Below are 24,170 nucleotides of genomic sequence, written 5' to 3'. Positions count from 1 at the left end.
CGGAGCCCTCCGGAAGGCTCCCCGTGCTTCGGGCGAGTGTCTGCAAGCCTTGCGCGCCCGGCAGGAGCTCCCGCCAGGCGCGCAAGGCTTGGGGCGGCAGCCTGTTGCCCGAAGCACGCGGAGCCCTCCGGAGGGCTCCCCGTGCTTCGGGCGAGTGTCTGCAAGGCTTGCGCGCCCGGCAGGAGCTCCCGCTGGGCGCGCGAGGCTTGGGGCGGCAGCCTGTTGCCCGAAGCACAGGGAGCCCTCCGGAGGGCTCCCCGTGCTTCGGGCGAGTGTCTGCAAGCCTTGCGCGCCCGGCAGGAGCTCCCGCCAGGCGCGCAAGGCTTGGGGCGGCAGCCTGTTGCCCGAAGCACAGGGAGCCCTCCGGAGGGCTCCCCGTGCTTCGGGCGAGTGTCTGCAAGCCTTGCGCGCCCGGCAGGAGCTCCCGCCAGGCGCGCAAGGCTTGGGGCGGCAGCCTGTTGCCCGAAGCACGCGGAGCCCTCCGGAGGGTGCCCCGTGCTTCGGCGAGTGTCTGCAAGCCTTGCGCGCCCGGCAGGAGCTCCCGCCAGGCGCGCAAGGCTTGGGGCGGCAGCCTGTTGCCCGAAGCACGCGGAGCCCTCCGGAGGGCTCCCCGTGCTTCGGGCGAGTGTCTGCAAGCCTTGCGCGCCCGGCAGGAGCTCCCGCTGGGCGCGCAAGGCTTGGGGCGGCAGCCTGTTGCCCGAAGCACAGGGAGCCCTCTGGAGGGCTCCCCGTGCTTCGGGCGAGTGTCTGCAAGCCTTGCGCGCCCGGCAGGAGCTCCCGCTGGGCGCGCGAGGCTTGGGGCGGCGGCACGGGGCAGCCGGCCGAAGCGAGCGGCGATGGGATTTGTGAGGGAGCTCGCTCGCCGCCCCGCGTGTGCTCGCCGCCGCCGCCGCCCCGCCTCTCGCCGCCGGACTCGCCCGCCTCCCTCCCACGGCACACCAGGCAACGTCTTGTGGCACACTAGTGTGCCGCGGAACACCGGTTGGGAAACACTGCTTTAGTCGAAAGTTCTTCTTTTACCAATTAACTTTGCCTCTGCGTGATTTATTGGGAACCAGATGCATCCACTCCAAAGAAGCTTCTGCAGCTCTGCTCTCCATCCAGAAATGGAGCGCCTTCGCACTGAAGACCCAGAAAAAGAGACGGAGGGGAATGCGAGGGTCATAAGCCGGGAGTCGTTGGAAAGGAGTCGCTGGGAGAGGCAGAAGGTTGTGTTGAGCAGGCGAGGGAAGAACAGGAGGAGGAAGAAAGAGCCCCATGGAAAGACGAGGTTGGGCTGAGCTGGTGCGGGAATGATTGGCAGAGAAAAATGTACAGCCAGCAAAAGGGGATGCAATGCAGCTCCTGAAACTGTTGACGCAAGTTATGGTCTCGTTTGATGAAAGGGAATTAAGATGCCTTCTTCCCCATCCCCAGTGGATGTCCAAAGATTAGGAAAAGAGGAAGCAGGATTGGATGAACATTAAAAGAGACCATAATTTTGGATTGTGACTTGGCTGAGATTTGTTGTAACAGTTTTAATAAGGCTTTATAAAAACTGGACCTAGAAGCTGGAGAAATACTAATTTGGATTATGAGACTATCATTATAAGAGTCATATTGCACTGTCTGTGTTGTTAGGATTTGAAGGTTTGGCTAGGGAGGGAAATGTAGGGAAAGGGTCATCTTGCTGAAGAGGAGGGGAAAGGCTGGATACCAAGTACAGCTGGGTTTATTCTGGAGTGCATATTCTGAATAATTGTTGCAACAGATGATTTTCAGACAGGGAGATGGGAGTTTCCTTTTCGTATTCTTTTGTAATTTTTATATTAAGATTCTTTTATTTTGAATTAAGGACACACATAGGAAGAGGAGAGTTGGAGGTGGGAGGCACCTGCAAGGAACGCAGGGAAGGAAGGATCTCTCAGGGTGGGAGATGGGGAGAAGAGGGGGGGCACCCAGGGGAGAGCTGGGGAGCCTGCCTTCCTATGTGTTGATGAATCATACGATACAAATATGATAAAGGGTATTTTTAGTTATTCTCCCCCCTTCTCTTTTCTATACAATTGTGTTTTGTGAGGGTTGTTTAATAATTTTTGCTATATTATTTTTCTTTTTTGGTTTTCCTTCTGTATGAATTCTTTGATGGGAAGTGAGACAATCTTTCCGACTGAAGCTCTTTCCACATTCCAAGCAATGATATGGCTTCTCCCCTGTATGAATTCTTTGATGGGAAGTGAGACTGTGACTGTGTTTGAATCTCTTTCCACATTCCAAGCAATGATATGGTTTCTCCCCTGTATGAATTCTTTGATGGGAAGTGAGATCACTACTCTGACGAAAGCTCTTCCCACATTCAAAGCACTGATAGGGTTTCTCCCCTGTATGAATTCTTTGATGGGAAGTGAGATCACTACGCTGACGAAAGCTCTTCCCACATTCAAAGCACTGATAGGGTTTCTCCCCTGTATGAATTCTTTGATGGGAAGTGAGATTCTGACTGTGTTTGAAGCTCTTTCCACATTCCAAGCACTGAAAGGATTTCTCCCCTGCATGAATTCTTTGATGGGAAGTGAGACTATCTTTCCGACTGAAGCTCTTTCCACATTGGAAGCACTGATAGGGTTTCTCCCCTGTATGAATTCTTTGATGGGAAGTGAGATGTGAGCTGTGATTGAAGCTCTTCCCACATTCCACGCACTGATATGGTTTCCCCCCTGTATGAATTTTTTGGTGGGAAAGAAGATGGGCTTTCTGACCAAAGTTCTTCCCACATTGGAAGCACTGATAGGGTTTCTCCCCAGTATGAATTCTTTGATGGGAAGTGAGATGGCCGCTTTGACTGAAGCTCTTCCCACATTCAAAGCACTGATAGGGTTTTTCCCCTGTATGAATTCTTTGATGGGAAGTGAGATTCTGACTGTGTTTGAAGCTCTTTCCACATTCCAAGCACTGAAAGGATTTCTCCCCTGCATGAATTCTTTGATGGGAAGTGAGACTATCTTTCCGACTGAAGCTCTTTCCACATTCGAAGCACTGATAGGGTTTCTCCCCCGAATGAATTCTTTGATGGGAAGTGAGATGATCCTTTCGACTGAAGCTCTTTCCACATTCTCTGCACTGATACAATTTCTCTCCACTGTGAGTTCTTTCATGTGAAGTGAGGCTATTACTCTGAATGAAGCTGTTTCCTTGATGGGAGGTGGACTGGGAGCTCTGACAGACGTTCTTTCCACACTCTGAATATTTATTTGACTTCTCCGCTATGTGGATTCTCTTGTGGTCCCCCTTGTTCTTCCCTTCCAATTCATCAACATCTGCAATGAAGAGAGAAGCTAATTAGAGCCTCAGGAAGAGATGGAGCTCCACATTATTGAACAAAGTTCATGAATGTTTGTGATAGAGGAAAAACTGAAGAGTTTGATGTGGGGCCTTTCTATACTTTTCACTGCCTTTGTTGGCTGGTATTTACTGACATATTGCTGGCTTTTATCTGGGATAAATTTTGTTTGGCTCAATCCTGGAATCCACTCCATCTCCAAGGTCAGTCATCTCTTTGGTTAATCAAAGGCAAACAGAAGGAAAAACCACAAACCTGACAGAATTTAATTCAACTTCCCTTAAAGCTCTGAGGCCGACATTTAAAAAGACCAGGGAGGTTCAGACAAGCCTGGTCATTGCTTAAAAAGGAATGACTAGACAAAGAAAATTCAGAGAGGAAAGAGTTGATATCTGTCAGGGAACTGCCATCAGTGCCGGAGGGAGAGAGCAAAAGCCAGAGGGATTCCAGAGAGCGTCCAGGGATCGGAAGGAGCAGCCCATCTTCTGGGGAAGAGAATCAGCATAGCACCAGTGGAGAAGGGGGGCAGGTGGGGGAAGTGGCGAGGCTCCTTGCCTGGGACCAGCGGGGAGAGTAGGGGTCCTCCGCTGCCCACGCCCTCCTTGCGCAGAAGGCTTCCGCGCAGAGAGAGTAGGAGGAGACTAGGCGTCAAAGAGCTTCTTTGCTGGAAGAAGTTTAAGAAACGCCCACTGACGGATTCTGCCAGCGATTGAGTCAGCCATGGGTGAGTGGCTGTCCGGACAGATGAGGTTCACTTAGGCAACCCAGCCAGGTGTTTGCACCCAGCCGGGGAGATAAGCACTGGCTTATGCATGAGCAACCCCTAGAACCATTACAATATCCCTCCATTCAGGGCTCACGGCGGGGATGTTAGCATCTCAGATGCTGTTGGTCTCCATCCAAATAGTGGAGGTTCATCACAGAGATATGTATGGAGTTTCAAAACTGATCTTATGACCAAATAGGGAGTTTTACCGAGAGAGTCCATGATCCCACAATTCTTCTCCTTGACTTCCTTATGCAGAACTCTTTGGTCAGGATCCAGCAACGTCCGCGCCTTGTCTATAAAACAAACAGCAACATCTTCACCTGCACTTGCCCCATCAGCAGTTACCTCAATCTGGTTGGTCCAAATTTAAATTTATACGTAAATTACCTTCTTCACTTTGAACCCCCCTCCCATGTTCATGATGAGACCAGGGAAAATGACTATTACTCACACATAATCTAAGCACAACAGCCACAAGAGCTCCTGACTAGGCATTCGGCGATATGATGTTCAATGTTCTCTGTTCTCTCCTGTTTCCCCTTTTTTGTTTCCGTTTAAACCATTACATGAACCCAAAACTCATACACTGACTACTAATGATGAACCACATATTATATAGATCAGGCATGTCCAACTTGAAGTCGGCTGTGATCTACGATCCAATATAAAAACTGGCAGTGATCTACCACCCAGGGATGGGTGTAGGGGAGGTGGGGGCTTCTTCTCCTGAGGGGGCGGGGGGCACTCAGACTGCTTCCCCTGACATGCCAGGCATGCGCAGCGGCAAAACATCCCCCCCTGTGAGAGGAGCTTGGCGGTTGCTTCCCTGGCTGGGCCCACACGTGGTGTTGCTGCAACAGCCCCTCAGGCACATCTCCAGCAGAGGGGAGGCCGCAATCTATGAACATTCATCCCACGACCAATGGATCGATCACTATCGACGTGTTGGAATCATAGAATCATAGAGTTGGAAGAGACCCCAAGGGCCATCGAGTCCAACCCCCTGCCAAGCAGGAAACACCATCAGAGCACTCCTGACATATGGTTGTCAAGCCTCTGCTTAAAGACCTCCAAAGAAGGAGACTCCACCACACTCCTTGGCAGAAAATTCCACTGTCAAACAGCTCTTACTGTCAGGAAGTTCTTCCTAATGTTTAGGTGGAATCTTTTTTCTTGTAGTTTGGAACCATTGCTCCGTGTCCGCTTCTCTGGAGCAACAGAAAACAACCTTTCTCCCTCCTCTATGTGACATCCTTTTATATATTTGAACATGGCTATCATATCACCCCTTAACCTCCTCTTCTCCAGACTAAACATGCCCAGCTCCCTTAGCCGTTCCTCATAAGGCATCGTTTCCAGGCCTTTGACCATTTTGGTTGCCCTCCTCTGGACACGTTCCAGTTTGTAAGTGTCCTTCTTGAACTGTGGTGCCCAGAACTGGACACAGTACTCCAGGTGAGGTCTGACCAGAGCAGAATACAGTGGCACTATTACTTCCCTTGATCTAGATGCTATACTCCTATTGATGCAGCCCAGAATTGCATTGGCTTTTTTAGCTGCCGCGTCACACTGTTGGCTCATGTCAAGTTTGTGGTCAACCAAGACTCCTAGATCCTTTTCACATGTACTGCTCTCAAGCCAGGTGTCACCCATCTTGTATTTGTGCCTCTCATTTTTTTTTGCCCAAGTGCAATACTTTACATTTCTCCCTATTAAAATTCATCTTGTTTGTTTTGGCCCAGTTCTCTAATCTGTCAAGGTCATTCTGAAGTGTGATCCTGTCCTCCGGGGTGTTAGCCACCCCTCCCAGTTTGGTGTCATCTGCAAATTTGATCAGGATGCCCTTGAGTCCATCATCCAAGTCGTTGATAAAGATGTTGAATAAGACCGGGCCCAAGACAGAACCCTGTGGCACCCCACTAGTCACTCTTCTCCAGGATGAAGAGGAACCATTGATGAGCACCCTTTGGGTTCGGTCAGTCAGCCAGTTACAAATCCACTGAGTGGTAGCATAGTCAAGACCGCATTTTACCAGCTTCTTTACAAGAATATCAGGGGGCACCTTGTCAAATGCCTTGCTGAAATCAAGGTAGGCTACATCCACTGCATTCCCTTCATCTACCAGGCTTGTAATTCTGTCAAAAAACGAGATCAGGTTAGTCTGACATGACTTATTTTTCAGAAATCCATGCTGACTATTGGTGATCACAGCATTCCTTGGACATGCCTCTTATAGATATTCCTGCAAATTTATTCTGCTATTTTTGAGATATACAAATGACATGATGAGAAGACACAGTCTACATATTTGTATCATTTATTATTGCTATGATCCTTGTTTTTAAAAGCAATAAAAAGTTATTCCAAATATCCATAGAAACAACATGAAAGACAATTGGCTAACATATAGGGAACTCGAGGAGGAGATAAATTATCGCCAGAAAGTGAAAAAATTTGAAGAATTTAAACAGAGTGGGGTGATATATAAAAGGATGTCAAATATATAAAAGGATGTCACATAGAGGAGGGAGAAATGTTGTTTTCTGCTGCTCCAGAGAAGCGGACACGGAGCAATGGATCCAAACTACAAGAAAGAAGATTCCACCTAAACATTAGGAAGAACTTCCTGACAGTAAGAGCTGTTTGACAGTGGAATTTGCTGCCAAGGAGTGTGGTGGAGTCTCCTTCTTTGGAGGTCTTTAAGCAGAGGCTTGACAGCCATATGTCAGGAGTGCTCTGATGGTGTTTCCTGCTTGGCAGGGGGTTGGACTCCAGGGCCCTTGTGGTCTCTTCCAACTCTATGATTCTATGATTCTATGAATTGGCTAGAATATTACCAGCTAACAGCAACGTTCGAGAAGGATAAAAAGTCAAAGGGTTTTGATAAAAAAAAAAAATCGGTATAGGAAATGGAAATATTATACAATAATCAAAAGACTATATCAAAAATCTACAAATTGTTACAGAATGGACAACCAGAAAAAAAAGAAAAGGGAAATGCCATCAAAAATTCGGAACAGGATCTAGGCCATACAATAGAATGCAAAGAATGGGGAAAATTATGGACAAAAAACAAACTTCACAGCATGTTATTTAATAAGAGAAAATTATATGAAAATGTATCATAGGTGGTACTTCGCACCAGAAAGGCTGGCCAAAATGAACAAAACACACAACAATAAGTGCTGGAGGTGTATGAAACAAAACGGAACCTTCTACCATATGTGGTGGACATGCCCGGAGATTAGGAAATTTGGGAATATGTCTGTCTTTTTTCTTATCTTTTATCTACGTTTCTTTTATTTTTATTTTTATTTTATTTTCTTTCATTCTTTGTTTTGTGTTTTAATCTGTAAGACTTGAATTTGTTTCTTTTTTGTTTTGGTGTATTGTTATTATTTGTTAATAAAATTTAGGGTTTTTTAAAAAAAATTATTCCCAAAAAGAAGAGAAAAAGGCAACACATGGAGGCACCATTTGCAATCAATCTTGAAATAAGGATCAGGTTACTTTAAAGAGTCATGGCTTCTAGTGCTGCGCAATGGATTTGTAAACAGTCAGACATTGGTAGGGCATTCAGATCAAGGTACTGGTTTTATTTTTTAAATAATAATAATTTCAATTTATATACTCCCCTATACCAGGTGGTCTCAGAGCGGTTCACAAACAAGATCACAGCATACAAAATCAAAGGAAAAGCAATACCCCCCCAAAGCCACATTTTAAAAGACTGTTGGTGTTGGATGTTTTAACCAAAGGCCTGGTTAAAGGAGAACATTCTTCCCTGGTGCCTAAAGGTGTATAATGAAGGCACCAGGCGAATTTCCCTGGGGAGAGCATTCCATAGATGGGGGGCCACTGCAGAGAAGGCCCCGCTCTCGTGTTGTCACCCTCCGGACCTCTTGAGGAGGAGGCACACAAAGAAGGGCCTCAGAAGATGATCTCAGGGTCCGGGTGGGTTCATATGGAAAGAGGCGGTCCTTGAGGTATTGCAGTCCTGAGCCATTTAAGGCTCTATAGGTCAAAGCCAGCACTTTGAATTGGGTCCAAAAACTAACTGGTAGCCAGTGCAGTTGGACCAGGATTGGTGTAAGCCTCTCAAACCGTCTTGCTCCGCTAAGCAACCTGGCCGCTGAATGCTGCACCAGCTGAAGTTTCTGAACCGTCTTCAGAGGCAGTTCTATGTATAATGCATTGCAGTAATCTAACCTTGAGGTTACCAGAGCATAGGGAACAGCAGTTAGGCTCTCCCTGTCCAGAGAGGGGCGGAGCTGGGCCACCAGGCAAAACTGATGGAAGGCACTCTGAGCCACCGAGGCCACCCGAGCCTCAAGCGACAGCAAAGGATCCAGGAGGACCCCCAGGCTACGAACCTGCTCTTTCAGAGGAAGTGTAACCCCATCAGGAGCAGGTGACCTCCCAGCCATCTGGTCTTGTTGTTGTTGAGTCATTTAGTCATGTCTGAAGACTGTCTTTGTGACCCCCTGGACCAGAGCCCGCCAGGCACGCCTGTCTTCCACTGCCTCCCGCAGTTTGGTCAAACTCATGCTGGTAGCTTCGAGAACACTGTCCCACCATCTCCTCCTCTGTCGTCCCCTTCTCCTTGTGCCCTCCATCTTTCCCAACATCAGGGTCTAGGGAACCCCTAACTAACAATGCCCCAGTCTTATCTGGACTGAGCTTCAGTTTGTTGGCTCTCATCCAGTCCATTACCAAGGCAGGACACTGGTCCGGCACTTCCACTGCCTCACCTGCAGGTGTCAAGGAGAACCAGAGCTGAGTGTCATCAGCATACTGCTGACAACCGCTGCCAATACATTCAGATCACGGTACTGGTTTGAGACATTTTGAGCTGCCAATACATTGTGGTGGCTGGAGAGCTGTGATGTATTCCTAGCCCAAATTGCCTGCAGATGACAAAGGCGCAGGCAGGTGGAGGAACCCAAAAAGGTGCTCCCCTTCTCCATCTCCATCCGGCTGCCTAGCTCCCACCACCCCCCCAATCTGAGCAAGGCCAGATACCTCTCTGGCTCCATCCATCCATGTCCCCATCTAGCCTCAGAGGCCCTGCAGGGATTTTCTGGCTGGAGGGGAAGCTTCCCAATATGTTGGGGGCCCCATCCACAGCAAAATTCCTGCTTTATCTCATTTCTGGCCAGAGAGCTTCCCCTCTTCACCCTCCATCCCTCCAGGTCCCCATCTCCCCTCCCCTGGAACTCACCAGATCTCTCGGAGGTCCCTGGGAGGGAGCGCTCAGAAGTTGTGGGGAGCAATGCAGGAGACAACCTGACCAGGTCAACCGTCCACCTTCCCCCTTCCATCCTCACTAGGTTTGCAGAATCTGTCCCTTTCATCCTTCCCGAGGAGTCAAGGAGCCAAAATGAGCTGCAGGGTCCTGGGAGAGAGGAAGAAGCAAAGGGAGCCTCAGAGGCCCTGCAGGGATTTTCTGGCTGGAGGGGAAGCCTCCCAATATGTTGGGGGCCCCATCCACAGCTTCCACAGCAAAATCCCTGCTTTTTCTCTTTTTTTTTTTTTTTTAAATAATTTTTATTAATTTTCATAAAACAAAAAAACACAAAATTAAACAAACAAACAAACAATACATGACTTCCCCATGCCTCCCCTTCACTGCACCCCTGTGTCCAAAATTTTTAGCAATCCTTCATTCCTTTTCAAAATTTAATTTCCTTCATGATTTTCTAAACTTAAATATTTCCAACTATAATTCTCTATTTCTTAACCCTTAACATTTTATCAGTCCAAAATTTTGCAACAGTTCTTAAGATATGATTTAAATTTTTTCCAGTCCTCTTCCACCGTCTCCTTCCTCTGATCACGGATTCTGCCGGTCATCTCTGCCAGTCCCATAAATTCAGTCACCTTCGTCTGCCATTCTTCCAGAGTAGGTAATTCTTGCATCTTCCAATACTTTGCTAGAAGTATTCTTGCAGCTGTAGTTGCATACATAAAAAAGATCTTATCTTTTTTTGGTACCAATTGGCCGACCATGCCCAAGAGAAAAGCCTCCGGTTTTTTTACAAATGTCCACTTAAGGACTTTCTTAATTTCATTATAGATCATTTCCCAGTAGGCTTTAACCCTTGGGCAGGTCCACCAAAGATGATAAAAAGTTCCTTCACATTCATTACATTTCCAGCATTTGTTACTGGGCAAATGATATATCTTTGCAAGCTTGACTGGAGTCATGTACCATCTATAGATCATTTTCATTATGTTTTCTTTCAAGGTACTACATGCCGTAAATTTAAGTCCTGTGGTCCATAACTGTTCCCAGTCAGCAAACATAATATCATGACCTAAGTCTTGTGCCCATTTAATCATAGCCGATTTAACTGTTTCATCCTGTGTATTCCATTTCAGCAACAAGTTATACATTTTAGACAAATTCTTAGTATTGGTCTCTAACAGTTCTGTTTCCAATTTTGACCTCTCTTTCTGAAATCCTAGTTTCTTGTCCTGCTTAAAAGTTTCATTTATCTGATAGTAATGTAACCAGTCTCGAACTTTGGATTTTAATTTCTCAAAGCTCTGTAATTTAACTTTTTCACCATCATATTCTATAATTTCACTATATTTTGGCCAATTAGAGTCCATGTTGAGTTTTTTTACCGCTCTAGCTTCCATTGGTGACAACCATCTGGGTGTTTTATTTTCCAACAAATCCTTATATCGATTCCAAACATTATATAAAGCTTTCCTGACAATATGATTTTTAAAGCCTTTATAAACCTTTGCCTTGTCATACCATAAATATGCATGCCAGCCAAAATTGTTATCATACCCTTCCAAGTCTAAAATATCTGTGTCTTCAAGAAGTAGCCATTGCTTCAACCAGCAAAAAGCTGGACCCCCTTCTCCCCATGGCACCCTCAGCGGGAGGAGAGGGAGGAGACTCACCCGAGTCCCGGAGGGGCGCCGAGGAAGCTTGGCCAAGGAGAGAGAAGCTCGCAAACAGCCTCGTGGAGGACCGTCACTTCCCCTTCCCTTCCTGTCCTCTCTAGGAACCCAGCTCTGCTCCCTTTAACCCTTGCAAAGCCGAGAGCGCCGAGCCCGCCCCTCCTGCTCCTGCCCCCCTTCTCTCCCCCCTCTCCCCCAGGCGGGCGGCCCCACGGGCATTCTGCCCCATGACTTGGAAGCAGCTCCACATTGGGAAACCTGAGAGAGTCCTAAGAAGCCCCCTTGTTGGATCCCAGGGAAGTGGGGCTTCAGCGGGGGGGGGGGGCCGTGAGCCCCCCAGAATCCCGATCTGTCTCTGGGACCCGGGAGCTGATGATGGACGGGCCAAGCCCGGAGCTCAGCTTCTACCTGAGACCTGTGCTGCTTCTGGCCATGTCTGGGGGGGAACCCTCATCCCCTCATCCCGGAGGGGACCAGCAGCGAAGGGGAGAGGCTCCATGGGGGAGAGAGGGGAGAGGGCGGGGGCTGCAGCTCCTGACTTGCAGGAGAGGCAGCCAGAGAGCAGAAAGGGGGGTCAGGCCACCCCGGCCCACCCCGGCAATGCAGGAAGGGGGGATGGAGCCGAGTCTGCTCTGCTCTGTCTGGCAGAAGCTTCTTTCCAGAGGGATTCTGGCAGCAGAGGACTTTCCTTGCCAGCCAAGAGACGCCCTCAGGGATGGGTTCCTGTCTTTGGACAGCAAAGTGGGGGAGCAGACCCCCAGCTAGGAAGTACCCCCATGGCTCTGCTTGCCTGCGCAGCACCCAGCCCCGCCTGCTCCTTGGTCCCTGGAGACAGGGCCCCCCTCCCGCTGCGTTGCCCTGGCCCTGGCCCTGCCCTGGAGAGGCTGGTCGGAGGGACTCCTTTTGGGTCTGGGCTGCGGGCAAATTTGCTCTGGAAGGAGGACAGCCCTGGGAGGACCGTGGGGCTCTCCGAGAGGCCACTCTGATGCTCCGGCTGCCCGGCCTTCTCGGGTGGCGCCATGGAAGCCATCCAAGTATAGCTCTTCCACATGCCCTAAATCTGTTGTGTTCTTAAGAACACCAGGCATGTATACCCTTTAACAACTCCAGCGGTGAGCTTTATGCTCCTCTTGTGGCAAGATTTCCAAAGGCACTCCAGGTCAACACCATGTTGTTGTTGTTTAGTCTGATACAGAAGGGGGGGGGGCATGTCTTCTTCACCTTCTTCTTCGCTACAATATATCAATTTATTTCTAATTGTCAATGTCAAAAGGGACTAAAATCTATAAAATTCATAGAAAATCAACATGCCAGTTTGCTCAATTTCTCTAGGACTCCATCACACCTCCCCTGTCCAGCATAATCCCTCAAGCAAGGTGTTAAGACCCTAATCCTGTCAAATCGCTCTGATCAGCCTTTCCTCCAGGCAATGTCAGGTGGCAGACTATGCATATTTGGGACCATTGTTTTCTCATCCCCAGGAAGTGTTTGTTTATCTGTGCATATCTCCAGCTCTGCATATTCCCCCCTCCCTCCTCCATATGTTAATCTGTGTAACCCAACCTCCCTTTAATATATTCATGATGTAATCTGTGTAACCAAACATCTCTTTAATGTATTCTTGACGTATTTTGCACTGTATTCTGGGACATGGAGGGAGTTTCAAAAACTCATGTCACCCCTTTCTCACTGTTCAATCTCGCCTTGAACCTGTTGCGCAATAAACTTGGATCTTCTGCTGCTTGCTCCTGTCTCCGGCTGAGCTCATTTTCCTCCGCAGGGACCCACGGACTTAGTCCGATGAGCTGGGTGGCAGAGCATAAGAGAGTCTGTGTACTGGTCCAGTAAACGCTTCCGCTGCGCAACCAGCACCAGTTCTCTTTGCAGAGCATTAATTAAGTCCAGTGCAGAGATTCTTGTTGCAGTACAAGCTTCAGAGTCTTAGCAGCAAAGAAATAACGACACAGGGAAGCCTGTCTTTCCAAAGACAGGTTTATTGCAGGAAGATAACAGAAACACCTCCGGAGCTTTCAGACATTTTTGCTTCACGCCCCACAGGCAGAGAAAACAAACACTCTTTATATACTGAGCAACTTAACAACTTAACGAGCTTGACTACTTAAAGTCACATGACATTGCTAACTTGCCAGCGTCTTAGGTTTCACACCTTAACACCCCCTCTCGCTGGCAATACAAAAACAAAATTACTTCAGACCCATTTCTTCACAAAAGTTTTCATGCCGCTGAAACCCAAGCGGTTTTGTAAAACCATCAGCTTGATTTTCATGACTGGGACAGTAATTTAATTTAACAATTCCTGCTTTTACCGTTTGACAAACATTTTGAAAACGGATATCCAAATGTTTTGTACGACCTTTAAACTGCCCATTTTGTGCTAACTTAAGACACAGTTGATTATCACCCCATACAGTGATTGGAGTGATGGCCTTTTCATACATCTCTTGTGCCAAGCATTTGTAAAATTCTAGATCTCTACATAACTCAGATAAGGCACAGAACTCAGCTTCTGTTGACGACAAAGCAATCAGGTTCTGTTTCTTGGATCTCCACCCAATCAGAGAGTTACCAAATTTTATTACACAGCCAGACACTGATTTTCTATCCTTTAAATTTGCCCAATCACTATCTGCCCAACAAGTAATCTGTGCTTGTCCTTCAGAAGATAATTCAAGGCAAAAATCTTTGGTGTATTGTAAATATCTTAACACTCTTTGAATTCCTTTCCATGCATTTACACTAGGTTTTGAAGCTTCTCTGCTGAGTAAGTTAACAGCGTAAGCAATGTCTGGTCTACTCCATTGCGAAAGATGAAGTAAGCTTCCCAGTGCTGACTGAAAGATTTCAGCACGCTTGAATTCAGCACTATCCTTGAACTCATTGTCTTTTACAAAACCCATTTCCATTGGTGTTCTAACACCTGCACACTCCGTCATGCCAAACTTTTTCAACATTTGCAATATCTTGCCTTTTTGATTCAGTAGAAAACTGCCATTTTTGGTCCTATCTATCTGAACACCAAGATAGACCTTCACATCACCAAGATTCTTAACTTTGAAGTGTTTATTTAATTCTTTGGCTAGTTTTTTTACTTGTTCTTGTGTCTTTGAAGTATAAATCAGGTCATCTACATAAATAAGCAAAGATTCTTGAGCATCTCCTGAACCTCTGAAATATAAGCAATTGTCAGCCTTGCTCCTGCTAAAACCAATGCCTACCAAAACGTCATTCAAACACTCATTCCAATTATGAGCAGATTGCTTGAGTCCATAAATAGATTTATGTAGTTTCCATACCTGATTTGATTTACCAACTTTCAATCCTGGCGGTAGCTCCATATAGAGCTCTTCAGCCAAGTCTGAATGAAGATAAGCTGTAGAGACATCAAATTGATTCACTTTGAACCCTTTCTGAGCAGCAACTGCTAATAGTGCCCGAAGGGTTTCACTCCTTGAAGTGGGTGCATAGACTTCGGAATAATGTAACCCCTTTCTTTGCGTAAAACCTCGAGCTACAAGCCTTGCTTTGTACTCATGTACCAGACCATGTCATTACAGAGGAGGCAGGTTTAGTCGTTGTCTGAGGACTATTCCTGCCTCCGGGTCTGGTCCTGACCGGATGGATACTAGAATCAGCAAGGGATACCCACATGACCTGAAAGTGTTGCTGTGCAATGCCAGGTCAATGATTCATAAGACCACTGCCATCCACGACCTGATTGTGGATGGAGGATTTGACCTGGCATGTGTGACAGAGACCTGGTTGGATGAAGCAGATGGGCCTGTCCTTGCCGCTGCTTGCCCACCAGGTTTCTCTTACGCACAGCAACCCAGGTCATGTGGGCGGGGAGGGGGGGTTGCAGTGATTTTTAGGAAGTCATTAGTCTGCACCAGGCGTCCTATTGGGAAGACCCAGTTTTCTGAGTGCATGTTCTGGAAGTTGGGCAATAGGGGCAGTACAGGATTCCTATTGGTGTACCGACCTCCCCACTGCACCAAGGATTCCCTGCCCGAGCTGCTTCAGGTCATGGCGGATATGCTCCTGGAGACACCTAGCTTGGTTGTCCTGGGGGATTTTAACATCCATGCCGACACGACCTTACAAGGGGCCGCTCGGGACTTCGTGGAAAGCATGGCCTCCATGGGGCTGTCCCTGAATAAGTCTGGCCCAACTCATAGCCACGGACATGCCTTAGACTTGGTGTTTACCTCTACGGATGCTGGTGATCTGACATTAACTAAAAGCGAAACAAAAGAAGTGCCATGGTCAGATCACTTCCTGGTGCAACTGGACTTCTCCGCAACCCTTCCCCTCCGCAGGGAGGTGGGACCGATTCGGATGGTCCGCCCCCGCCACTTAATGGATCCAATTGGCTTCCAGAGAGTGGTAGGGGATGCTTTATCCCAAGTTGATGGCCTTTCAGCTGATTCCCTGGTGGCCCGCTGGAATGCGGAGTTAACCAGGGCTATTGACTGTCTGGCTCCGAAGCGCCCTCTCCGATTACATGGAGCCCGGACAGCCCCGTGGTTTTCCCCGGAGCTGAGGGTGATGAAACAATCGTTGAGACGGCTAGAGCACCGGTGGCGGAAAACTCATTCTGAATCAGACCGGACACAGGTTAGAGCTCAACGTCGAGCCTACCAAGTGGCAATGGCGACGGCGAAGAGGGCCTTCTTCACCGCCTCCATTGCATCTGCAGTAAACAGCAGCAGGAGACTTTTTCAGGTGGTTCGCAATCTATCAGAACCACCTGTACCACCGGGGCCTGGTAGGGACCCCAAGATCTCCTGCAATGCTTTTGCAAAGTTTTTTGCAGATAAAATCGCTCAGATTCAGAAGGAGGTAGACTCCACCGTGGGAGCAGGGCCAGGGCGGGAGAGTGCTAGAGTTCTGTCTGGTCCTGTTACATGGGATCAATTCCAATCTGTTACCTCCGAGGATGTGGACAGGCTGCTTGGACGAGTGAAACCGACCACCTGTCTCTTTGATCCTTGCCCATCCTGGCTGATAAAAGCGAGCCGGGAAGGGCTGGGCGATGGGATCTGCGGGGTGGTGAATGCTTCCCTCTGTGAGGGAGCCTTCCCAGACCCGCTGAAAGAGGCGGTCATTAAACCGCTTCTTAAAAAAACATCTTTAGACCCGGCCAATTTGGCCAACTATCGCCCAGTCTCAAATCTGCCATTCTTGGGCAAGGTGATTGAGCAGGTGGTTGCTGAACAACTCCAAGCACGCCTGGAGGAAACGGACCATTTGGATCCCTTCCAATCGGGATTCAGGCCTCACCATGGGACTGAAACTGCCTTGGTCGCGCTGGTTGATGATCTCCGGCAGGCTAGGGACAAAGGTGAGAGCTGTTTCCTAGTTCTGCTGGATCTCTCAGCGGCCTTTGACACCATCGACCATAACATCCTTCTGGACCGTCTAGAGGGGCTGGGAGCTGGGGGCACTGTTATACAGTGGTTCCGCTCCTTCCTCCTGGGCCGTGTCCAGAAGGTGGTGGTGGGGGGTGAGTGTTCAGACCCCTGGGCTCTCACTTGTGGGGTGCCTCAGGGTTCTGTCCTCTCCCCCATGCTTTTTAATATCTATATGAAGCCGCTGGGAGAGATCATCAGGGGGTTTGGACTGGGTGTTCATCAGTATGCAGATGACACCCAGCTCTACCTCTCCTTTAAATCAGAACCAGTGAAGGCGGTGAAGGTCCTGTGTGAGTGCCTGGAGGCGGTTGGAGGTTGGATGGCGGCTAACAGATTGAGGTTGAATCCTGACAAGACAGAAGTACTGTTTTGGGGGGACAGGAGGCGGGGTGTGGAGGATTCCCTGGTCCTGAATGGGGTAACTGTGCCCCTGAAGGACCAGGTGCGCAGCCTGGGAGTCATTTTGGACTCACAGCTGTCCATGGAGGCGCAGATTAACTCTGTGTCCAGGGCAGCTGTCTACCAGCTCCACCTGGTACGCAGGCTAAGACCCTACCTCCCCGCGGACTGTCTCGCCAGAGTGGTGCATGCTCTAGTTATCTCACGCTTGGACTACTGCAATGCGCTCTACGTGGGGCTACCTTTGAAGGTGACCCGGAAACTGCAATTAATCCAGAATGCGGCAGCTAGACTGGTGACTGGGAGTGGCCGCCGGGACCACATAACACCGGTTCTGAGAGATCTGCATTGGCTCCCAGTACGTTTCCGAGCACGATTCAAAGTGTTGGTGCTGACCTTTAAAGCCCTAAACGGCCTCGGTCCTGTATACCTGAAGGAGCGTCTCCACCCCCATCGTTCAGCCCGGACACTGAGATCCAGCGCCGAGGGCCTTCTGGCGGTTCCCTCATTGCGAGAAGTGAGGCTACAGGGATCCAGACAGAGGGCCTTCTCGGTAGTGGCGCCCGCCCTGTGGAACGCCCTCCCATCAGATGTCAAAGAGATAAACAATTACCTGACGTTCAGAAGACATCTTAAGGCAGCCCTGTTCAGGGATGTTTTTAATATGTAATGCTGTATTGTTTTTAATACTGATTGGGAGCCGCCCAGAGTGGCTGGGGAAACTCAGCCAGATGGGCGGGGTATAAATAATAAATTATTATTATTATTATTATTATTATTATTATTATTTTTATTATTATTATTATTATTATTTCCCCATCGCTGTTGTCTTTATCCTGTACACCCACCTACAACTTACTGCCTTGGTACCTTCTGGCAGTTTGGAGATGGAAAACACATCCAGTTCTTTCATAGAATTCAACTCTTTTTGCATGGCCTCACGCCACCTACTGGCCTCCTCCTGGGGTAATTGCTCAACCTCCTCAAAACTTTCAGGTTCGCAATTTGCCAAACCAGCCCAAACACTAATAGCTTGGTACCTTTCAGGAGGTATACCTTTGTTGGCACGCTTGGAACGCCTTAACAGTTCCTGTGATGTTCCTTCAGTTTCCCCCTCTGACCCAGAATCACTAGTCGTCACCTGTTTGTCACTAGTAGTTGAAGAACTTTCTGATTCTGACTTTACACGTCTCTCTTGCTGTACGGGTGAACTTTTAGAGCTAGAAGATTCTGACTTCACAGACTTAGGTGAACTAGACGATTTCTCACCCTCGTCCTCAGACTCAAATTCCTCAGCCTGTTCTGGAACTAATACCTGCCCTGGGGCCTGAGTTTCATTGTTACTGTTCACCACATCAAATAGTATGTCAGGATTTCCATGAATTTTATTCCAACCATCCTGTTCACAAAATTCTGCACTTCTGCTGATTGTGATTTTTGTTTGATTGCCTTCTACATTCACAAATCTCCAACCTTTTGTGTTTGCTTGATAACCACAGAAAAGCATCTCTTTAGATCTAGGATCGCCTTTCCTACGTTGTGCCCTAGGCACCAGCACATAAGCACGACATCCAAAAACTCTTAGATGATCAATTTTTGGTTTTTTCCCAAATAGCATGAAGTAAGGAGTGTTGCCTACTGTGCTATTGTACACTCTGTTAAAAGTATAATTCGCATACAGTGCAGCCTCAGCCCAAAACCGCTGTGGAAGTCCAGAATCAAACAGCAAAGCAGCAATGGCTTCCTGTAATGTTCGAAATTTTCTTTCGGCAACTGCATTCTCCTGTGGTGAATAGGGATTGGTAAGTCTATGAACTATACCTTTCCTTTTTAACCACGTCTCCAGCGTGTGGTTCACATATTCCCCACCACGATCTGATTGTATTTTACGCACCCTGGTGTCAAATTTACATTCGACTTCTTCAATCCAATCCATCAGGATGGAAGCTGCTTGTGATTTTTCTTTCAGAAAGAAAACCCAACTAGCCCTTGAAAAATCATCCACCAAAATTTGCATAAATCTCGCACCTCCAAGCGATTTGACTGGCATAGGGCCACACACGTCTGTGTGCACAAGTTCAAAGGGTTTCTTGCTTACTCTATCAGATCTAGGATAGTTACATGTCTTAACCTTAGCATGTTTACAAGCATAACAATCCAGAAAATTTGGACAGGGTTTAATGTTACACTCCTCAGCTAAATCTGGCATCTTGCTTACATACTTAAAGCATATATGAGCTAACCTTCTGTGTAGTAGATGTGCACAACCTGTATGAGGAGCCTTATTTACACACTTAGCTTGCGCTTCACCTGTTGAACATCTACCTGCTGCTAACTGCTCTTCATCCAAAACAAAAAGCCCATCTTCACAGGGAATTTTAACTAGCTCCTTCCCCTGTTTTGAAATGGTGCACACATCATTTTCAAACTCAACCTTAAAACCACTTTTTACCAGGCATGACACACTCAAAAGTCCATTCTTCATTCCTGGAAGAACGAAAACAGGAAGGTTAGTTTGCAAACAATTAACATAAATTGTGCCTTTAAGGTTCATTTCTCGTTTACTATTGTCTGCTATAGTCACAGTTTTTGCAACTGGCAATGTCTTGCAGTTCATCAAGCTGCCACTAGATGTCGCTGGAACTAAACTGTGACTAGCTCCACTGTCAATAATCCACTTCAAGGTTTGTTGGCTCCTTTTAGGACTCTGTTGTGCTGCCATTGCAGATAGTCCCTTATCAGCACCTGCTCCCCCTCTGGATCGTTGATTCTTGTAGTTCTCACTTCGTCTTCCCCTGTAGCTCCGGAAACTGACCTTGGACTGTTGAAATTCCTGTTGCTTTTCTGGACACTTTGCTATCAAATGAAACCTGCTGCCACATCGAAAACATGACTTGCTGGCCATAGCAGACACTTGTGAGGCTTCCTTACAGCTCTGCCTGCTAGTTCCCCCACACTGGGAATTATCTGAACATCCAACCCTTGGGGTATTTGAATTATCAATACGTTTTCGATGATGTTGATATTCTTGCTCACACAATCTACCAGTCACATAATTCATATTCAGCTGGTCCTCTGGCAAAACTTGTAAAGTTAGTACTAAGTTTTCAAACCCTGCATGCAGGCTGCTAAGCAGAGTATAAACTTTAATATTTTCAGGAAAATTCACACCTAGAGATGACAGTCGGTTGAAATACTCAGTCATCTGTGATGTGTGTTCAACTACGCTATCCCCTGGCTTCAGTTTCAACTCATACAAAGCACGTATAATGTTCACCTTCTCTCCGGGCGTGGCTCTATGGTGAATTCGCCTAAGAGCTCCCCAAATTTCAAATGCAGACCTTAAATTTTCCACATGAGGTAATTGGGAATCGTCTATCGATACCATCAACATGCATCTAGCTTTAGTGTCCATTTTATCATGTTCCCTGTTCTGAGCATGTGCAGCAGCCTGTTGCTCTGCTGTGGCATCTGCTGCAACAGCCACAAACGGCTTTCGCCTCTGGACATAGTCAGCCCACACTTCTTTGGCTTCCAACCAGACTTGAGCCCTCTTAGACCACTGCACGTAATTAGCAGAGTTCAACTTTGTAAAGGGAACTTGGAAATTTTCCACTGCCATTCTTGGGGTCGGCTGCTACTCCCTCTGTGTGCCCTTGCTTCTCTTTCCCCTTGGGATTTGTCTTACTCACTTTTCAGACGCCTCTCAGTTCCTTCTCTGAAGCCTTTAAGAGCTGGATTTACGACCAAGCTGGTCTTCTCTCATCCGAAAGCTGCTTTCACTTTCTCTGCACACAATACAGCTGTAGAAACGTAGAAGGAGCCATAACCTAAGAGAGTCTGTGTACTGGTCCAGTAAACGCTTCCGCTGCGCAACCAGCAACAGTTCTCTTTGCAGAGCATTAATTAAGTCCAGTGCAGAGATTCTTGTTGCAGTACAAGCTTCAGAGTCTTAGCAGCAAAGAAATAACGACACAGGGAAGCCTGTCTTTCCAAAGACAGGTTTATTGCAGGAAGATAACAGAAACACCTCCGGAGCTTTCAGACATTTTTGCTTCACGCCCCACAGACAGAGAAAACAAACACTCTTTATATACTGAGCAACTTAACAACTTAACGAGCTTGACTACTTAAAGTCACATGACATTGCTAACTTGCCAGCGTCTTAGGTTTCACACCTTAACAGAGCAGCCTCGCACCCAGATTTTGCCGTAACAAGTCCTTTAGTCGTGTCCGACTCTTCGTGGCCCCCTGGACCAGAGCACGCCAGGCCCTCCTGTCTTCCACTGCCTCCCACAGTTTGGTCAAACTCATGCTGGTAGCTTCAAGAACACTATCCAACCATCTCGTCCTCTGCCGTCCCCTTCTCCTTGCGCCCTCCATCTTTCCCAACATCAGGGTCTTTTCCAGGGAGTCTTCTCTTCTCATGAGGTGGCCAAAGTCTTGGAGCCTCAGCTTCAGGATCTGTCCTTCCAGTGAGCACTCCATTCCTTCAGAATGGAGAGGTTTGATCTTCTTGCAGTCCATGGGACTCTCAAGAGTCTCCTCCAGCACCAGAATTCAAAAGCATCAATTCTTCGGCGATCAGCCTTCTTTATGGTCCAGCTCTCACTTCCATACATCACTACTGGGAAAGCCCTGGCTTTAACTATACGGACCTTTGTTGGCAAAACCGTGTACTCAACACCATGTACTCCCTTAATTCCTTATCAAGTTTCCTTATACCATTTGTAGCAATTAAAGCTTATTCTAACTTTAGTCTACAGCAACTTCTGTGTCATTCACTTAGTTTTCTGCAGAATGCAGAGGCCAGACTGGTAACTGTGAGTGGCTGCTGGGACCATATAAAACCCCTCCTAAAGGATCTACATTGGTTCCCAATATGTTTCTGAGCACAATTCAACGTGTTAGTGCTGACCTTTAAAGCCCTAAACAGTTTGGCCCTGTATAGCTGTAGGAGTGTCTCCACCCCCATCATTCACCCCAGACAATGAGGTCTTGCATGTTCAGACTAATAAAGCAGAAGTTGGCAATAGAACTCTTTACACGGTCAGGAGCCTGGCTGAATGCTCTCATTAGCTTATTTTGCTGGCGTTCGCAATTGTAGTCGATTATGTCATGATCTGCAATGTTGTACTCAGGTATATAACCCCAGAGCTACAATGTTCTGGGCCCCAGTCTTTTGGAAAGGATTCCAACTGGGTCCATTTATTGCTCAGCAATAAAACCTCACCTTCTTTTTCTTCATTGCTGCTTCTGTCAATTCTTTGACTCTATTTGAGTTGGTACCATTACTAAAAATCTTTGCAACAGATGAGTGGCACATGATTATGTTTATGATTTTTCACACGGGCTGCTGATGGCTTCACCCTGGTGCCTTGCCAGGGTGGGAGAGGCAGGGGTCTTCCTAAAAATACTTAGCTGAGCAAGGCTGGATGCTGCTCCTGCTCCCGAGAGCGGCACAAGCTGGAGCAGTATGTGGGCTTGCTCAGTTGGGAAGGGGCAGGGGATGTTTAGCTGCTGATCCATTACAAAGTTGGAAACCAGACCTCACCCAGCCCTAGTGGCTCCACCAAAGGATCCCGGGAACCGGAATGAGAGGGGCTAGGAGACACGTCCAGTCCTGCCACCCTGCATTCCCAAGGCTGCCATTCCCAGAGGGGTCAGCAATCCACACTTCTTGCCAGGGAACTCTGGGAATTGTCGTTTGGCAGATGGGGGGGGGGAGAGGGTCTCCCATCCAGTCTCTCCACATAGGGGCTGCCTCTCCCCACTCCACAGGGCTCCTCCTGCCTCCAATTCCTTGGATGATTATCTCTGTTATTCAATGCGACTTTCCCCTCAATCCAAAGGGGCCTCATTTGCATGCCCTGTTTCTCTTCCCCCAAAGCCCCCTCCCCAAAAAGGAAGGCAGCACCTGGATCCCAAGGAAGAGCAGAGCTGCAGACCTCCTGCGAACTCGCCCCCTTCCCTGGCTTGGCAGAGTGGACAAGGGAGGACCCTCTCCTGCTTGACTTGGAGGTGTCCCCCCAGCATGCATGAACAGGGACCCCCATGCAGTGTCCCTGCACCCCTGGGACCCCCTTCTCCCTATGGCACCCTCAGGGGGAAGAGAGAGGAGACTTGGCAGAGAGGAATTGGGGGCAGGACCCTCTGCTCCTTGCCTTGGGGGTCTCTCTCCAATGCAGAACTGAACTGAAGGGTTCAGTCAGCCTGCTTATATAGAGCTACTTATATAAAGTTGTTATGTAACTGTAACAACTTTCTGTAACTATCCAATCACTGAACATCACTTTCGAACCCTTATTTGCATATGTGGACCTGAGTAAAAACTATCTACAGTATCCCCCTGCTGGCCCAGGGTGAGAACTGCAGTACATAACACAACCTTTTCAAAGTTTTGATAAATGTGTATCTGAAGAAGTGTGCATGCACACGAAAGCTCATACCAAGAACTGACTTAGTTGGTCTTTAAGGTGCTACTGGAAGGAATTTGTTTTGTTTTGACTATGGCAGACCAACACGGCTACCTATCTGTAACTGATAAATGCTAGTTACAGGTAGCCGTGTTGGTCTGCCGTAGTCAAAACAAAATAAAAAATTCCTTCCAGTAGCACCTTAGAGACCAACTAAGTTCGTTATTGGTATGAGCTTTTGTGTGCATGCACACTTCTTCAGTTGGTCTCTAAGGTGCTACTGGAAGGAATTTATTTATTTATTTATTTTGATAAATGCCGTTCTGCTTGTCCCAAGGATCGCTGCTCAGGGGCCCCTTCTCACCCCACGTCCCTCCTTGAGGCAGTCCTGCTAGCACCTCACCTGCTTCCAGATGTCAGGGGCCTCCTGCTCCTTCTGCCAACTGGGCCCTGGCCTTTTGCCCCAGAGTCTTGCCCTGGCGGCCCTCCTGCGCTGCCCCTCTGCCAAACTCTGCCTTCGGTCTTGCTGCATCAATTGAGCTCCTCCCAGTTTGGATCTCACTTGTCTGCTGGCCAAGCTGTTGCCCCAGTTTCCTGCTTGCAGGGAGGTAATTTTGCTTCTCCTTCACATTGGAGAGAGGGCAGTAAAAAGATGCTGCTGCAGCTACAGCGAAACAGTCCTTTCTCCGCTTCTCTCATGTCGACATGGGAGCGGTTGTGGAATATAGATCTGAAGTGTACAGGAAGCTATGGTTTGAGGAGAAACTATATGAAAATGATGTGTAGATGTTATTTGATGACATTCATGTTGATAATACTGCATAAGCAAATACTTTTGATAACAACACAATACACAAATAAAATTTAATGGGGCAAATCATTTAGAGAGATGAGCCCATAATCACGATGCATCTGAA

General features: G+C 47.7%; 2 protein-coding genes across 3 annotated transcripts in view; one reads left to right on the top strand and one right to left on the bottom strand.

Moving 5' to 3' along the window:
• The window catches only part of LOC309352948 (vomeronasal type-2 receptor 26-like), a gene marked incomplete at its 3' end in the record, with an annotated part of 45,581 nt that overhangs the window by 7,459 nt on the left and 13,952 nt on the right, over window positions 1-24,170 (top strand). The gene's annotated exons all lie outside the window — the stretch shown is intronic.
• On the bottom strand, window positions 1,002-9,608 carry LOC309325988 (uncharacterized protein). 2 transcript variants are annotated; one of them, XM_081834442.1, is made up of 3 exons: window positions 9,310-9,608; window positions 4,295-4,381; window positions 1,002-3,296 (listed from the first exon to the last, which is right to left on the bottom strand). In XM_081834442.1, exons 1-3 carry the CDS (start codon window positions 9,440-9,442, stop codon window positions 2,038-2,040), a joined length of 1,479 nt encoding a protein of 492 aa, XP_081690568.1. In that variant the 5' UTR covers window positions 9,443-9,608; the 3' UTR covers window positions 1,002-2,037. The 2 variants fall into 2 exon arrangements, with proteins under 2 accessions (XP_081690568.1, XP_081690569.1); XM_081834443.1 differs by lacking the exon at window positions 4,295-4,381.

The sequence above is a fragment of the Podarcis erhardii genome (assembly GCF_964252035.2).
Source record: "Podarcis erhardii genome assembly, chromosome: 12".
Taxonomy (NCBI): Eukaryota; Metazoa; Chordata; class Lepidosauria; order Squamata; family Lacertidae; genus Podarcis; species Podarcis erhardii.
The sequence above is the reverse complement of the archived record's forward strand: the minus strand, read 5'-3'. Positions and strand labels throughout refer to the sequence as shown.